Below are 17,866 nucleotides of genomic sequence, written 5' to 3'. Positions count from 1 at the left end.
GCCATGTTGTATACCCGACTAGCGAAAAGGAGGATATTATTTTTATAAATTTGACTTCACGATGCTTAAAATGATATTTGTGTATTCAAAACATAGGCATAGTTAATATAACTTCGCTATACAACCGACTCCATTTAATTATTTTGATGGCTATCATGTTTTTTGTGTAGATTTTCTGTAAAAGTAATAGTAGTATTTAAATAGCTGAATGACTTAATTTTGGAATTTTTTATGGTTTTCGGCATGAAAGTCTTGTGTACGTTCACTCATATTGTAATAAAAACAAAAATGACTACAAGTCTTCCCAAAACAGAATTGTTAGATTATTGTATTATGTTTAAGATAATTTTAGTAAATAATTAATTTGTTTTAAATGAAATGGGTTTTTTGTCTACAATGTAGACATAGTTAAATGTTTTTTTACGATTAATATATTTTGTAATCATTCCTGAAAACTATAATGCTTCGTGGGTCGGAATCTGGGCATATGGAACGTAAAGATTTGTAGCTATTTATTCATTTCTACTGCACCGAACGAAATGCCGATGTGTAAGCAGTATTTTAGAAATAAATACAATGAAACAAATACTTACGTACGCTCCGATTTTAACCTAGTCGATGCATAGCTTAGACCTATAGGTACCTATAAACTTCTTTCGTTTCTCCTTATTTAAAAGTATGATAAATAAGTTCCCTTGTCGACCGATTTATTCAAGAGCCAGATGGTGTTCGTGATAAAATAATGTAAAAAGAATAATGTGACATGAAATTTGTATTAAGGTCACTTTACAGTATGAAAAATCATTGTTTATTAATTAAATTTTTAAAACATTTATCAAGATAATTTAATATTTTGACACAAATATCAAACGTGCATAGAAATGGTACCTTTAATTTTGTGGATTTACAAATTAATCAATTATTAATACTGTACTTACATGAAGGTTCATATCTGGCTTACAAAGTAACTCAATATTGATAGCTGCTAGTGTGTCTGCAATAAAAAAAAACTTGCTACATTCAAACTTAGAAGCATCATCAGGCCTTCTACAGCGTTTGAATGCCTTGCCTTCTTTTACCGATGTACTGTCTGCCTGTAAATATTGTAAAATAAATAATTGACTGCCTGAATAATACTTGTTTTTTATTTAACAAAAAATCAGAAAGGGGGAATAAAACTAGAATTTATTTAAAAATAATATATTTATTGCTTTAATTAATTACAATAATAATAAATAGTCTGACACAACCTAATAACTACCTAACTTTAAATCCAAATTGTTATCATTGATGTACTTATGTACATCAGTCATCTCCTCTGAGAAATCAACTGTGAACATTTGTAATCTTTCACACATTTGAATTATTTGCTTTACCACATTCTTTGATACCTCTAATGTACAGTCCAACCATAAGTAATTAATGTTTTTTAAATGTCCATTTTTCAATAAATGCAATAAAGTTTCATCTATATTAGTCTTAGTTTGATATTTTAAAATTAACTTTTGCAAATTGTCTGTACATTCAAAGAAAAATGACAATAAACTATCTATACTGAAGTTTTCATTACCTAGAGTCAAATTTCTGAGTTCCGAGAAGATCTTATTTGGCCGCTTAAAATACCTTGGTATAACTAAACATTTAGACTGAGTCATGATACAAAGCGAATTCAGGTTAGGACAACACCTACCGAGGGATAGAACTGCGTCGATCGTTAAAGAGTGGTCAATTTCCCACAGTGAGAAGTGTGTGAGATAGCTGCCCTTGACCGTCAACAACTGCTGCATTGAATCCGTGTAGGAAAAGAACGATAGATCTAGCCTGTTTAATCTCAGTTCACTTATTGAGATCTGTTCCAATATCGCATCTTTGTTATGTTCTGACAAGTGTGTTACTGACAATTCCCTTAGAAACGGGCATATATTTATTAATTTTCGAATACCATCAGCTGAAGCGAAATGACAGTTTATTTTTCTAAGACTCAGTGGACCGATATCCATTACAGTACCTATTAATGTAGACCCAATATCGCAGGACTCGATTCTCAATTCTTCTAAGTATGGAAGTTCACTGATCAACATAATAATACCAGCTTGAGAAACACAACGACCGATACGATTTGCGCGCTCGTTCCGCGGTGGATCCATGGCCAATATCCTTAATTGTTTTAAATTTGTAATAGAGCAAAGGCCAGCATCGGAGACATTTCTAATTAAAACGGAAGCATTAAATAGGGATTTACAGATGTCTACTCTAGAGACAATGTTAATTTCTTCTAGTAGAGGGCAGTGGACGCCGATAACTTGTAGGATTTCATCAGTGCAAATGAATTTGAGGTCGAGAACTACCAAGCGGCCGAAGTTGGCGAGAGTTTCGATCCAGAACCGTTGAGGTATGCTGTTATCGAGGTCGCATTTGCGGAAGACTGTCATGTTGGGGTGCGTTAATACTTGGAGCTGGACCCGAGGGTCGCCGCGGTACTGGCAGCATGTTCTTTCTGAACAGAGGACATCAAATAACCTGAAACATTAAAAAACAAGTAAATATTTAAAATGTAACATCTTCTGAACACCAAAGCAAGCTTGATATTCAGAGCACATACACAGGTTTAGTTTACACTTCAAATAAATCGTCTTTACATATTTATTAGCCCCATAGCAGTACAGAACTTTTGTTTTGTATTGCCATATTTCACAATTATTTTTATTAATTTCCACAGAATAAGGCTATTCTTCAATAAATTTTCCAAGCTATTATTCTAGGTTAAAAGACTCAAGTCATGAATTGCTAGAACAGTGAAAAGGTGTTGGAATCTAAGATATTAGTGTGAAAAACTCTGTCAGATAACTACACTCAGGTCATTACAAATATGCAAACTATATAAAACCATTTTGTCCGAGTCTCTAGTTCGCTCTTACACATTGTCACATTCTTGTGATTTTCTCATTATGACATAATTTACACATATATAGTAGCCCCTGTAGTACATTATTTAGTATCATATAATTTTGCTAATTCACTGAAATGTGTTATAGTTCTTTGAAACATTGCTCAACATTTTTTATTACTAAAATAATGCAATGTCAACCAAGATATGGAACTGAGCCAATTTAAAAACAAAACTACTGACTCAGGAGACTAACTCATGAATGAAATAAATAACTGAAATGTGTAAGCATTGCTTGAGTAACCTACCTAATTATATTTTTAAAAATAAATAGATAAATAGTACATATTATATGAGGCTTCTATAATAAATTTTCAAATGTAACATTGTTAATAGTAGAATACAAGTATCAGGATTAATATATTTCCGACTTAGATTTTAATTGTTGTAATTTTATTACTAAATTTTATTCAATTACAGTTCAAAATATAAATAATAAATTAATATGTAGTTAAACATTATTCTCAACAATTATCATTACTCTATATGAGACTAGAGTTAATAAGTAGAAATTTTATATCAAGAAGTAAATAGTGTAGTGTAAAGTATAGTAGAAATGAAGATTAAACTATAAAATAAAAACAAAGCATTTACCTGGCTGGCAGCATAGCCATCAAGTAGCGCTTCAATTTGATTACCTCTTTCTCACACTCCTGAAATTTACTCTCGGGATAACTTTTTTCAATAACATAACAAGCAGAATTAATAAGACTAATACAACTTTTAACGCACAATTTAGTTAAACTACAGGGTTGCTTTGTGGGCGACATATCCAAAAACCTAAGCTATCCAAATGATAATTTTGTAATGTTTTATGTGAGTATGTCAGCTTGGTATTTTTTATGTAAAACTATTTTCTAGGTATTACATTATTCAGTAAGTCTAATCTCCAACTTTATTTATTTTGATGAATCGCCAGCCATCTATTGATTTCTTAATTTTGACAGCTAGCTAATGTCAGTTGAAATTCCTGCAGTATGTTAGTGATGTTACAAATAACTATTTGCCACTAACAGGTTTAGTAGATTTTCAAACAAATGTACTGTAATTTATTTGAATATCTACTAAACGTGCTGCAGGTACAGAATACCTACTTGTTGGTAGATATCGTAATAATATTATTGGATTTAATAATCATTTACGAATTTAGACGGTTCTACGACAAATTATGTTTTTTGTATTCATTACGATTTTTAGTACAATAGGACTCATTTTTCAGTATTTGATAGGTACATACCAGATGTATTAAATGCTCAGGTAGGTAGTTTGTGAGAATAAATTAGGTAGTACAGGCTTGATCAAAAGTTGTATCTCCCCTTAATAGAATTTGATTATGTACTTTTTAGTTGACGAGCTGTAACTAAAATCCGCTTAGATTATCTTTTATATCAAGCTTCTTGTGCAAACAAACTGTACAAATGAGTCTGTAGGGTCTGTAAGAAATTTGTAGGATAATGCTGAACCCATAAGATGGACTATGCAGAGGTCTCGGGTTTAAATAATGGCGTAGACCAAAACATAATTCTTAGATATTTTTTGTCAAAAGTTTCTGAATTTCCCAAATTTATAATGCCCACAATAAGTATAAAAGTTTAAGAACATACCTCCACTCCTCTTGGATTAGGTACTCCTGCACTTAAATTCTTTCTGTTTACATAATCGAACAAGGTTATGAAAGTCATGGACATAGTTTTTCTTGCACGGTAAAAAAGTTTAATGTACTTATATATATATTACGAATTACGTAACGAAGATATTAAATTTTAATAACAATATCATGATGCCTTCTTAAAGCAAGCATGGCGGAAAATGATCCGAAACACTTCTGTTCTGCTGGTTATAAAAAATAAAAGAGAGGGTAGACGTGGTAAAAAATGAAACAAGTCATTTTATTTTCAATATTTTAATTTTATTTTCATTTTTTCGTATGAGGTTACACCTAAAACTAATAATTTAAGATTAATTAAAAATATTCATTCGTCATAGATATTATCTATCTCACTAAAGTGCTTCTGATTAAAATATTTTTTACAAATTAGTGTAACAAGTCAAACCAGCGACTTTTAATAAAAATTAAAACAATATTCATAGCACCATAGGCAGAAAGAAATATATTGTTCACTGAGAACGTTACTTTAAAAAAAAGACCAGTTGCTAGTGGTTAATCAGTTAATTAATAAATTATATTAGAGTAGGTATACCTACATAGCGAATATGCAATAATGAAGAAGCTTCCGGATTGTACTTCTGTCATGTGAGTACCTACGCACACTATAATATATTATAGTAAGTACTAGTACCTATGTAGGGTATTCTTTATTTAAATGCTTGCAGATTTAAATCGAAGAAATTGCGCGGGAATCCTTATTCAGCTTTATTTATTTAACTTTGACTTATTACACTAATTTATCCAATCATAATAATCTTGCCTTATAATAATTGGGCATTATTATCATAAATAACGTATTACATAGAAATCATGAAAGCTTGTGCTACGGTACAAAACAATTTATAATTCGGTACCTACTTTATAAAATGTAAAATTGTACCCAGTTGTTAGTTCTGTTTATTTTAGATTATGTTATATCGAAATTCGGATTTTTTCTGTATAACAATAAACGTGGTTCAAATAATTTGTTTTTTCCGGTACAATACTAACTCGACCGGGTAAATGTTTGCCAACAAAATTCACCAGATGGCAGCAGCAGTGTAGAAGAAATACTATTTCACGCATAGCGGTCAAGCACGGCGCTGAAGTATGATACAGATAATACAGAAATGATTAAAATCGATTTATACTTGAAGAGATAAACTTAATACAAATAAACTAATTTTACATAATAATTATTCATCCAAATTAACTTTTATAGGCAAGAGTAGTAATAAATAGTGAAAAGGGCTTTGCTTGTTTATGTACAAATGACTTGGTAGTACAGAAATAGTGTTTATATCACATACCAAGTATTTAAGTAAAGTAAGTTATAGCACCCACAGCGGGTCTATTGTGTTAAGTCTACGAATTTCGTAGCACCGTAGTAGAATCGTAGAAGTTCGTAGACAGCGTAGACCGAAGGATTTATGAGTTGTTGTTGAGAAGTAGTAACATTCATTATATTCTGTTATAATATTATTTATAATGCTCCTTTCTCTCAAAGAGCATATCTCTTGATTAATATATTTAATAATATTTGAGTCGCAGAGTGCGCGTAATAACTTACTCTGTATCGATATATTAATTCATCTCTCTAGTTCCTTACACATTTAGGGGTTAAAAATTATAATTTATTGTTTACTTATTATCGTTAACTAACTTTCAGTTTAGCATAATTGATAGATCTATAATATCTAAGTTTCATATTTATCTAAAACTCTTTTTATATCTATAGTTATAACTCTCTAATGTACAATAATAATCGAATAAACGTTTTACTTAATACATTATTTACAATAATCATAACATCTACATAAATTGTTTTAAAAGAGACTACAATAAATAGTTTATCGTTTTGGCACTATAATTTAATAAATAAACGGACTTTGTTTAAAATTATATATTTTATACGACTACCTATCTACTTAATATCAAGACTTCATAAATTAATAGGATTGTTTTATTTTATATTAACTTTCAATAATAATACATTTATGTTGTGCTAATTTTTGTAAGGTAAGACATAATAAAGGAAATCTTTATTAAAATGCTTCCACTCTGTAGGTGTATAAATATCATATTTATTTTAACAAACAACTTCATAAAATATATGTAAGTATTTAAATAATAATAAGAACAAGCTATTCATTGAGTAACATTGAAAATAATATTTGATCTGGATTTAAAAATTGTATTAACATGACTAGATTTATTTGACTAGATAAATACAAGTAAAATAAAATACTTTACTTAGCAGTAAGTGAAACAGGAGGAACCATCAAAGTATGTTTTGAAAACACACTAGAAATAGACAATAATAATGTTTTATTTGTGCACAGTCAACACAACGAGGCTAAACTAAATTATAACACTAAATTATTCAGATACTAAATACTAAACACTAAGGGCTAAAGTATCTACAATAGATCTAAGATAGGATAAAAACTACGATAGTTAGATAAGATAGAAAGTTTTACATAAAAACGAATCACACGATATTAACGCAGTTCTTATCGTAGTACTAATAAAATAATATAGTCGAAGTCGTCGTAGAATAAAATAATAACGATCAGTAATCGACCGCCGTCTACGTGCTCGAATATGTTCGTTTCATTCTCTCGTTCGTTTACATTTTTATCTCTAATCTCTCTATCGTTACCTCCGATTGCCTGATCATCGTTCCGACTGGATGTTTCATTATCACCTAAACCTTTAGCTGTACCTTCTAGGTCAACTTCTTTAACCTTACGCTTGGGAGTACTCGTACCGCTATTATGCTTATCGTGTAGTGCCCCGTGTGGTGTGTGACGTGTGTGTGGCGTGTGTGTTGTGTGTGTGTCGTGTGGGGCGGGGTGTGTGCGGGCCCGGAGCAGTCCGCGCGGCCCGAGGGATCAGAGTCTCTTGTGCGAGTCGGTGCTGGCGCTCTTGACGGAGCCGAAGCGTCGCTGCGGTCCGGCGTTTGGCTCGCGGTCCAAGCTCGCCGCGCGGAGGATCAGACCGCGAGACTGGCGGAGGGACGACTCGGGCCGCGGCTGTAAATACACAATTTATGAATTAAATACATTATTATGTACCATTATTTCGACCAAATAAACATCTTGTGGATGACTGAGTCTTCCGTGATGCCCATTGGCGTATTCATTGATATAGTGACTTATGAAGATTTCCCGCAGTTAAAAGTATCCTATTAGTGTCTTGTTACATTTTGTTCCTGAACAAATAAATCCTGGATGTCTTAAATGCGTAGGAGAAGAAAGTGGGTATCATAAAGCAGAAAAGTCAAAATATAGGTTAGTTACCGGTTCCCCAACAGATCCTACTCGCAGTTGCCTCGGTTGTCGCGGCGCGTGCTCAGTGAAGGAGGTCTCGAGGGACTTGTGGGACGCGTCGCTGACAGATCGCGACAGCAGGTGAGTGGTGGACGAAGAGTTAGACTCCTCCAGTGTAGAGAACTCGTCCGGACTGTCCTCACGGTGAGGCGTGTCTGACTCCTATAATGTAACACTAATGATGGCGGACCCAAATGTAGTGTATAACGAAGAAAGCAAATTGAAACTGCATCAGCTTTTGTGCATTGTCCAATTGTTTTTAGCTTTAGTGAGCTATTAATATAAAAGTCTGCCGTGTTAAATAGAAAACATCGATTCGTAAAAGTTCTCAAAGGGTATTCACTCTGGGTGTTTTCTCTTCTGTTATCTCGTATTTAATACTGGACAGATGTGTGAAAAACGCCCAGAGTGAAACCGCTTAGACTGTGCTTGAAGAATAATAAAATAAAGAACATTTAGTACAAAAAAGAAGAAGTAATTTTGTTGTGCAAATTATACAAGCAACTGGGATAGCAGACATCCCTATGATAGAGATTCAATACCTGAACAAGTTTTACCTCTTCCAAGTCCCTTAGAGTGGTGGGGTAGTGGTGTCTTCGGGTCTCTTCTCTCTCTTTCTCCCTTTCTCGCTTTTCTAGTTCGTCTGCTAGCATCATTACTTCCCAATCCCCTCCACTTCCTGGCAATGCTGGAATGAAAAAGTAATAATTTCAGACTAAGAGCTATATGTCACATTGATTTTGGACTGTCTTGTTCAGCAAGCGATAATGCCCAAGGACCTCTTTTATTTTCTATGAGGGTAAGGCTATATAAAATTTACCTCTTATGGGCGACATGCTGCCGTGACTAGAGCTGCTAGCACGTCCGCGTCGCGAGCTGTTCTCCACAAACTCTTCAAACATCGGCGTGCGAGGCATCGACTCTGAGTCACTACTTGACGATGTTGATGTCCTGAAAAGTACACAGTTAAATGTTAAGCACACAATATTGCAAAGTAAATCAGATCAGATTGCTCTTGTATCGCGGGGACTCTAACAAACGTACAAACAACGAACACAAAGTAAATCCAGACCCGAAACAATTATTTTTGTGGATCGCATTTCATGTGGAAATCGAACCCACGACCTCCCGACGCAATAGTAGTGGCGTGGAGAGCTAAACCACTGCGCCACGGTTGTAGAATAGACTTGAAGTTCTGTTTGTCACCAATAAATGAACAGAAGATAAGGTTAAAAGTTAGATTAGTAACTTTTCAAGTCTTACGTATCGCTCCAGCTGTAGTCACTGCCCATGTCCAGCACGACCTCGCTGCAGTTGTTGGTCGCCTTGTGCGCCGCGCCCCGGTGGTAGCCGAAGAACGAACCTAAACTGAACTTGCGGTGCTGCCGCGGACGCCCTTGTTCTGGAAATGGACCTGATTTAATCAATGTAGAATAGTACTGTACGGCGACCAGAAGAAATGAAAACAAAATATAAACTGTCATTTTTATTTCTGCAAGCCAGAGTTAAAAAAAATAAGTCAGTCAGTATTTGAATCAATTTTGATATTTGGTCTCACAAAAACCTTACTGAGTGTTTCAGTACGTAACGGAGAGTGTTTGACGATGTATCGAATTGTTTCCCTATTACACTACCTACTTCCCATACCACAAATTGTTGGAATATCACAGGTGCAAGGTATATAATATATAACATATTGCACGTAGGGCTGAAGGTAAAAATGTTTTGTTATTGTATTGGAATTTACGACCGAACCATGAAAACTCACTCCTCTCATTCTTTCCAGTGTGATGCATCCCCGTGTCTACTGACAGCGTCTTCTTGATCTTGGACTTGGTGCTGTCCAGGTGGCTGCCGAAGAAGTGGAAGGGGTGCATCGCTCGCCGACACGCACGGAGGCTGGACTGCTCCGGAGAGAGGAGGGAACGATCCTCGGATGTTGTGTGGGGTGACATTGGTCTGACGAAGAAGAATAATTACATAAATCGTATCTAATGGGAGAGTAACATAAATAATACGTTAAGAAAGTGTATGGTATGTTGTATTATCATATATTTTAGAGCTTTACCTCGTCAGATCTTGCATCTCCATACTCTCTTGATCACTCTGGTCCTCCCAAGATTTCCTTTGTCTCAACTTCGCCGCCCTCTTCCTCGAATATGTGCCAGCTTTGCCATCTAAGTTGAGATCTAATCGTTTTGACTTGCTCACAGTCCACTCCTCTTTGCTGGACGACTTCTTGTCCGCTCTTGAGAGTGAAACAGCTAAACTTTGCAATTCGGAATAAGAGAGCTTTGCCAGTTCTATACCTTCGGTCAGTTCTGTAAGTTTTTCTTCAGTGATTTCTGAACTTGATGACGCTCCATGTGAAGGAGCTGTTTCTCTTTCAGGTGTTCTGTCTTTTTCTGCTTCGTCTGCGCTTGCGGTAGGTGGCGATGTTGCAAATACCGTGTCTAGAGAGTCGCCTCTCTGAAATTTAAACAGCTCAGTTCCTTTATTGTCCTTGAAATGTTGTATATTGAGGTCTCTGGAGAGAGTAGCATTACCTAACTATTTTAAGACCGTTCAGTCTGTGACTCCGTCTTAACATCAGCCTGGTCTGTCACTTCAGAGCTTGTACTGTTTTCGACCTAAATGTATGAAATGTTGTGTAAAGATAAAGCTAGATGTTATAAGCCAAGGAAAAAAGTGTATTAGAGAAGTTTTTATAACTTTGCATTCTGGGTAGAGTAGGGTTAAAATGTTTAAATATATTTACCATAAACCCTTCTTCGGCTACCGATGCATCATCACTGCCAGAGCTGCCGTTCTTAGATAAAGGTTGACTTGTAGCGACTGCTTCTTCAATTTGGTCCTCCGGTTCTGTTTCTTCAAGTTCTGGCGGTTGCTGCGTCGGACTCATACCTGACAGCCCTAGTCGTTCTAATTCTTGAATACGCTTCTGCAGTTGACTTATGATTTCGTCGCGTTTGCGTACTTCATTTTCTAAACTATTGAATCTGAAATATTTTAGAATTACTTTGCAAGCAATAAGATATCTTTTGTATGTAAGGTTTTGATCCATTTAATTACAAACTACCAGTAATCATATAAGATTGGTTTTAGATATTACCTTTCTTGAAATTTTCCTTGGACTTCATGCAAGTGACCTTGTATAACTTGTTTGATGCCTAGTAAAACTTCTCCGAAGTATTCCTGTTCTTCAAGCGAACCTGTCAAAGAATATAAATCTTCTTCGTTTACACAATATAGCACTGTAACGTATTCATCATGTTAGTTAATATATAGAAACATATATTTACCCCGTAGCAATTTCCTTTGGTTAGCAACAGCTGATATTAAAGTGAGTTTAGGTTTCTCTGAAGGCACTTTGATTTCTTCAGGTCTTAGGGATTTGAAATCATACATTGGATCTATATTTTGCTGCAGTTCATAATCAGTTCTAATATTTATTCCGTAATCTTTGGTTATGTTTTCTGCAGGTTTTACTATTTGATTTCCGGGACATTCGCTTGGAGGTAATTCTGGTTCCGTCGGTGGTGGAGGAGATATGCGAGGAGTGGGCTCGACGATAGGTTCCGGCATATGGAAAACATCGTCACTAAGAGAATCAGCTGGAGCACTAGCTGGGGGTGACGGTAACGTATGACGATGAAATGTTACGCTCTTTGCAAATTTTGAATGTCTTGCAGCATATCCTTCTAAAGTTGGTGCACGGATAAGCCTTTTCAGTTCATTACTACGCTCGGGACTTTCTGCTGGTGTAACATCTTCAGATAATTTCTTTAATATAGATTTTAGCGTTCGTCGTTCTAGTGTTTCGTTGGATTCGTGACTTCCTACAGAATCTATAGATTTTCGCTTAAATTTCCTCTTGTCCATAGTGCTACCTTCTGAATGACTCCTAGTTAATGTATCACCTAGTAAATCTTCAGATGAACTGGTGCAATCTAGACTAGAACTCCGAATTTTAACTACTTTCTCTAGTTCAGCTAGCTTTTGCCTTTCATTTAATATTTTTAACTTCTTTACGAACGGTAGTCCACCATATTCTGGGGATAAATCATCTATAGACCTATATTTTTTAACTCTCGGTAGCAACATACCTGGTGTCATGGGTGTAGTTTTTGCTTCAGGAGTTTTCACTACGTTAGATACATTTTTCTTCGGAGACAACGTTAATAAATCTAATGATTTTTCTTGGACGGGTTCCAAAGGGCCTGTTAAGCAAAGCTTAGGTTTATCTTTATCACTATCACTAGCAACTTCAACATTATTATTGTCTATTTTAACAAGCTCCGCCGTGGTCACCAGAGGCACACATATATTTACAGCTGCTTCAGGTTTGCTTTCTTCTTTCACTTCACTACAAGCTTCAGTATCTTTCTTCTCTTCTAAACTAGTTTTGCTTTGACTTTTAGACTCACCTAATATAGCTGCCTTTTTAAGTTTATTCCAAGGCTTTTTACTTTTGGTTTCTTCTTTAACTTCAGACGCTGGCATGGGACTAATTTCTACAGGAGCTTTTTCTACAGACGCTTGTTTACTTTTTTCCGCTGACGTATCTGAATCTTTTCCACTTTGCAATAGTTTTAATTTATCTCGAAATGTTGATCCGACAGCTTTAGCTGGGGATTTTATTTTGCTGACAACGGAATGTGGAATAGATATCAAATTACTTTCGGTTTTTGGCGTTGGTTCGACTACTGCTGCAGGCTTTTCGCTTATATCTTTATTGAGTGGTTGGCATACAGCAGTGCCGTCACTTTGGACTTGTAATATTTTATCTCTAAAACTAACTTTCGGGCGAGACGCGCCGTCACTTGAACCTGAAGAATTCTTTCTAGAAGTTTTAGTGGTTGGGCTCTGTAATTTACCTGGGGAACTAGATTCTGAACCCTTTCTTATTGGGCTGAGAGTCTTTATGGTAGGGCTTAAAGGACTTTTGATGGAACTAGGACTAATTGTATCGGAACTAGAGGGTTGATTGCTTGTGGTTGGGGTGAGTTGGTTCTTCTCTCTTTCTTCTTTTGCTTTTAATAAGAGTAGTCTTTGTATTAACGGGAGTCCAGCTCCAATAACTTCAGGTTCAGCATCTGGCGCTGAGCTGGTGGAAGGAGTTGGCTGGGTTGACAGAGACACTACTGATGATGTGGAATGTCTCTGTTTGGCTACTTTTTCTTCGCGGTCCTGGAACAAAAAGTATTAGTGTGTTTTTGTATCTGAAGCTAAATATTACCAGATGTGACAAATTTTGCCATTCAGGTCTCATACTTGTTTTTCTTTTAGTAGTTTCAATCGTGACAGTAACGGTAGTCCCGCTCCTATCGGTGATATGCATTTTTCCCCATCTTTACTGCCTGATGTGGTTTCTCCATTTCCATCCTGTAAAGTAACATATTTTATAGTATTTTCTATGACAAATCCTATAGACAAATAGAGGATAGGATTAATTCATCTATTTTTTTTTAACAAACCTCATGATTATGGGGTTGTGAGTCATCACTTTCGACTCGAGGCATTCTTCTCAACATTTTTCCTTCAGTAGTACTGGACCTTTCAGCGCCGGCCAATGCTTGAAGTTCTAATGATTCTCCTGAACGACGCCCTGCTCGAGATCTGCTGCGAATCGCGTTGCGAATGCCCTAGCGGTTGAAACATAGTTTAGTAAAACGATGGATTAGATGAGATTTTTCTCAATTAATATGAGATATTGAGTAAAAATAAAAATACAAGTTTTATATGTAACCATTCAGTACTTGTGTGTTTAATGTGTGACTTTCTTCAATGTAAGCATTGAAAGCAATCATACATATTTTAAAACACGAATAAGTCTGAATTTGAATCAATATGAAAGTAGCTTAATGGCTATGTTTACCTTAACATCGCTTCGCAATTTATGTACGATCCTTTTAGATGCACTGTCGTCACCAGACATCTTGTCTGGACTAACTTCACCTACAAAATATATTCGTACATTACCAAATAAGTCCTTAAAGTGAAAACAAGAAATTTGTTCACTTCTCTGAATGCTTAAAAAGGTTTCGAGCGCGTCCCAATTTAGGCGTTCGTCGGTACTCACCTTTGGCTTTTTTTGGACCTAAGTGAAAAATTTTGGGGTATCAGAAAACAATCAATACATTTTCTATTAATACAAAGCGTTAGCCAATTTCTATACAAAGTTTTTTCTTTGAATGCCAGAAAAGCGAATCAAGCGTTTTACCGGCTTATGTTACCTTTAGCACATTTTCGGGACATATTTTTGGCCTCCTGTAATCGTTTCCTGCCTAATGTTTGCAATATTTCCTGGGCTTCTGGATAGTCTTTCATAGCTGCTAGCACATCTTCACGAGACAGCGAGAATAATTCTGAATAGCCTACAGACCGGACATCGGCTGTGCGTCTGAAAAGAAACGATAAAGTACCAATTAAGATTTTTCGGAGTAGAGAGTAATTTATCAAAAAAATGTACGTAATTTATCAAAAACATTTCCAAATTTTAGACTGATGCTGAGAATTAAAGTAAATAATATACCATATTAAGATACCATATAAGATATTACTTATAAAGTTTCGTCAAAAATACCGTTCTAATATCACCTTCAATAGTACCCCAGTAAATATTAGCCTTCCTTCAACAAATATTTGGCTTTCGACTTACTTGTTAAGTCCATCGAGGTTTAATATTCCGATCTCGCCAAAGAAATCGCCTGCTTTCATAGTGGTTAATACTCTGCCTGTCTCTGATATCACTTCCAGAATACCGTCTGCTATTATAAACATTTCACGGGCCACTTCACCTAAAGAAAGAACACATTAAAATTTTGTATATACCAGTCTATCACAAACATTGACAAAATTAAGGTGCATGGAAGCCTCTCCGCGGCGCACCCTGAAAGCAGCTAGATTCAGTAACGCAAAACCTAAGCTGACTAATCCTCTCACCACAAGAACCTCAGTGGTATACAACATTAACTTAAAAAAGACAAAAAAGCGTAGAGTAGTAAATAATCTTATGGCCTTTTGAGGTCCTTTACCAGTTCGACATTAGTGGATTTAATGTCATAAACAATTGGATATCTCTTTTCATAGATGTATATTAATAGGATTTAATGTCGTATACCGTTAAGTGGAACTGGTTCTTGCGGTTTTAATCGTGCAAGAAGCATTTTTTCAAAAAGTGGAGTTACTATTCTATACCTCCGATGTGCATTATGGTACTCTAAAACACTAGGTAAAATATCCAGTCTCTTCAGATACCAATGACTTGTCTCTCAGTAGAAAAAAATAGAAAAAGAAGGTTCTAAATTAAATCAAGTATTTCTTGTAGTGAAAAACACAATTCTCATTTTAAATTGCTAGCACATTCATATCTTCTTTTTATTTCAGCATCGACTTCAAGATGATTAAAATTCATAGCTTGATTTACATTGCTCCCCGTTGCAATATTCAGTGCATTTAGCTATCGTGAAAAATAGGGTTTATTTTTATCGCAGGCACTGATGACAATTTACAAGTTCATTGTATTACTTCACATAAGAGCTTTCGAGTAAGGGCGCGTCCCACTATGTCGTAACGATTAATTTATCGTTGGACGACTGTTGCTAATAGCTGTTCCCATTATAACGATTGTTTGTCGTCAAAAATTTTATTGTTTAGTGACTGTCGTATCTAGCCGTCCCCACTGTCACGATAATCTGTTGTCACTGCAAAAAATGTCGTAGACGACAGTGAACCGTGTCGTTCTATATGTGAACACCTCCATTTAAACATATAAGCCACGACACTTAAAACCACACTATTATTTGTCGTCACGACATAGTGGGAACGCGCCCTACAATTTCAATTCCTTGATTTCAATTCTTTTTGCATCAAAAGGGAATTGGTCGGAATGGATCACGTAAAGCATTTTACGGCTTACCTTTTCTACAAATGGAATCACCGGGTGTGAATATGTACGCTTTCATTTTCAATACCAGGTCGTGGAGGAATTCTGGCTGGCACTCTTGGAATATCGTCACCTGTGGAAATGTAATTAGAGGGATAAGTGAGTTTGTGTTCTTGGGGAATGTCTTGATATGACTCACGGCCGAACATTGATTAAGAACCTACGTCTTATTTAGTTTTGTGTCTGTATTAAATGTGTCTTGTTATTCTATTCTTCTGTGATTCAAAACATAGGTTGGAAAAGGAGTCAATAGGGACATACAAAATCGAGGGCAAGAGACTAAGTACTGCAATGAAGTTAAAGAATTCGATAACAATTTCAAAGTTAAGTAAATAAAAAACTGAATTTACAACTTTCTTTAATTTCAATATGTCGAAATATAATTTAAAAGCACCTTAAAATCATCAAAAGGTATGTTTTCTACCAAAGTATTATGTAATTTGTAGTCACAAAACAAGTATAAACGCCTGCAATTTATTGTCAAGAGTTTCTCGTATCGATCGGCACTCCACGGGCCATCTTTTATTAGTCGTACGAAGTAGTTGTGCAGTAAAGAGGTTTAACTGTCGGACATTGGACGATAGTTGACGACACATGTGGTTTATGTGATGCACGTACAACGTTTTATTGCAAGCGAACAATGCCGTCTGGATGAGTTCTGATATCACATTTGTGGACGACTGATGATATTGTCTGATGTGTGGGCTGAAGTAAATCGTTAACTCAGTTTGGAAGGAGTTTCTTTCCAAAAATATTAAAAAAAAATCTTTAACCTCTAAATCTCTTAATTACATAATTCGTTATTACAATAATTGGAAACTAATATCACAGATATGTTTGATAATTATAACATAAAGTCCAAAGAAACCAGTATATGCGGCAAAGATGAAAAGAAGAATCTCCTTAAGTCGCGTAGTTCAGTAAAAAAATATTCTATCAATATAAATGATTAGTATAATATCAGCGTCATTTTCAAAAGATACAGGTTGATAAGATTAAAGAAACTGCAATTGACAAGCAATTACCAACATAATTAGTTGCAAGTTGAAAATGAAAAAGTGTGATGCAATTTGAAAGTTAATTAAAGCCTAGTTTATCGTAAAAATATTAAAGTATGTCATTAACCCCCGGTTTCTGAGATAGAGTTAGCAGTAGTTTATCTATTCAATAGCGTTTAAACTCATATAAAAAAACGCTATTGAATAGATAACAACCGCTAAATGTACTCAGAAACCGAGCATTAACGTTTCATATAGAAATCATAGTAATTATACGGTTGAACTTGAAAAAGCTTTCATAACGAATTGATACCTAATATTTGTGCCGATTTTCGTGTTACAGTCTTATCATAACTGACAGTATAAAGTGGTCGTTTGTACCACGTGATTGCACTTCAGAGAGCCGTTGTTTTGATACGTATATGAATAATACTGTGAATGGTAAAATGCGAGTTTAGAGAACATTTCGTGACACTAGACTCATTTGTTAAATAAATTGTAGATTTGTGGACCATTCTGGCGCCAACGCCAATATCAGACGCTGTTACAGTGCGTATATGTATGTATTATTTATTCTAGATACTTATCTTCATAGAATCTGATTGTATATGTCTTCGTCAACCCTAACTAGTTTAATTTGTACTCGTTTATCCGAAATGCTCATGCTATGTATTTTTTTTCTCATTAATAAAGTTGAAATTAAAATTGTTTCAGACTGAAACATTATATTAGTCACACATTTGATCATATTATTATGATTATCTTAATCTAAAAATACAAGCTTGTGATGTCACTATGTCGAATCAATATAATAATATTATACTAAAAGAGAAGTTGATTTAATTGGTAGTAAAACTACCGTATTGTGTAGATAAACACCCACACATAAATTATTTCTCAAAACATATATTTAGTTAGTTATATTGATCACAAACTTATTCACAACAATATTAGCAATATCGTAATCTACCAAATAATGTCCGCATTATAACG

The 17,866-nt window shown here is 35.0% G+C and overlaps 2 protein-coding genes across 13 annotated transcripts in view; both read right to left on the bottom strand.

Annotated features, from left to right (window-relative positions):
• Positions 1-1,164: 1,164 nt before the first annotated feature.
• LOC142981461 (uncharacterized) lies at positions 1,165-4,769 on the bottom strand. 3 transcript variants are annotated; one of them, XM_076127399.1, is made up of 4 exons: positions 4,552-4,769; positions 4,185-4,307; positions 3,542-3,600; positions 1,166-2,520 (listed from the first exon to the last, which is right to left on the bottom strand). In XM_076127399.1, exons 3-4 carry the CDS (start codon positions 3,559-3,561, stop codon positions 1,251-1,253), a joined length of 1,290 nt encoding a protein of 429 aa, XP_075983514.1. In that variant the 5' UTR covers positions 3,562-3,600; positions 4,185-4,307; positions 4,552-4,769; the 3' UTR covers positions 1,166-1,250. The 3 variants fall into 3 exon arrangements, with proteins under 3 accessions (XP_075983513.1, XP_075983512.1, XP_075983514.1); XM_076127398.1 differs by lacking the exon at positions 4,185-4,307 and having other exon boundaries at positions 1,165-2,520; XM_076127397.1 differs by lacking the exons at positions 4,185-4,307; positions 4,552-4,769 and having other exon boundaries at positions 1,165-2,520; positions 3,542-3,909.
• A 71-nt stretch (positions 4,770-4,840) lies between these two features.
• The window catches only part of Cngl (Cyclic nucleotide-gated ion channel-like), a 400,426-nt gene continuing 387,400 nt past the window's right edge, over positions 4,841-17,866 (bottom strand). For 5 of the 10 annotated variants that reach the window (XM_076128118.1, XM_076128125.1, XM_076128119.1 and 2 more), the window contains 17 exons: positions 15,849-15,948; positions 14,589-14,727; positions 14,164-14,330; positions 14,010-14,027; positions 13,806-13,885; positions 13,405-13,572; positions 13,202-13,312; positions 11,230-13,117; positions 11,040-11,160; positions 10,686-10,926; positions 9,996-10,396; positions 9,696-9,886; positions 9,191-9,341; positions 8,748-8,878; positions 8,470-8,615; positions 7,898-8,089; positions 4,841-7,630 (listed from right to left, as the gene is read on the bottom strand). In XM_076128118.1, coding sequence (XP_075984233.1) covers positions 7,490-7,630; positions 7,898-8,089; positions 8,470-8,615; positions 8,748-8,878; positions 9,191-9,341; positions 9,696-9,886; positions 9,996-10,396; positions 10,686-10,926; positions 11,040-11,160; positions 11,230-13,117; positions 13,202-13,312; positions 13,405-13,572; positions 13,806-13,885; positions 14,010-14,027; positions 14,164-14,330; positions 14,589-14,727; positions 15,849-15,948 — 4,386 coding nt within the window. In that variant the 3' untranslated portion in view covers positions 4,841-7,489. The remainder of the gene's footprint in view (positions 7,631-7,897; positions 8,090-8,469; positions 8,616-8,747; positions 8,879-9,190; positions 9,342-9,695; positions 9,887-9,995; positions 10,397-10,685; positions 10,927-11,039; positions 11,161-11,229; positions 13,118-13,201; positions 13,313-13,404; positions 13,573-13,805; positions 13,886-14,009; positions 14,028-14,163; positions 14,331-14,588; positions 14,728-15,848; positions 15,949-17,866) is intronic. The other 5 variants (XM_076128122.1, XM_076128121.1, XM_076128120.1 and 2 more) reach the window with 5 other exon arrangements.

Source organism: Anticarsia gemmatalis, chromosome 20, assembly GCF_050436995.1.
Source record: "Anticarsia gemmatalis isolate Benzon Research Colony breed Stoneville strain chromosome 20, ilAntGemm2 primary, whole genome shotgun sequence".
NCBI classification, from domain to species: Eukaryota; Metazoa; Arthropoda; class Insecta; order Lepidoptera; family Erebidae; genus Anticarsia; species Anticarsia gemmatalis.
Note: the sequence above shows the minus strand (reverse complement) of the source record. Positions and strands in the feature narration are given on the sequence as shown.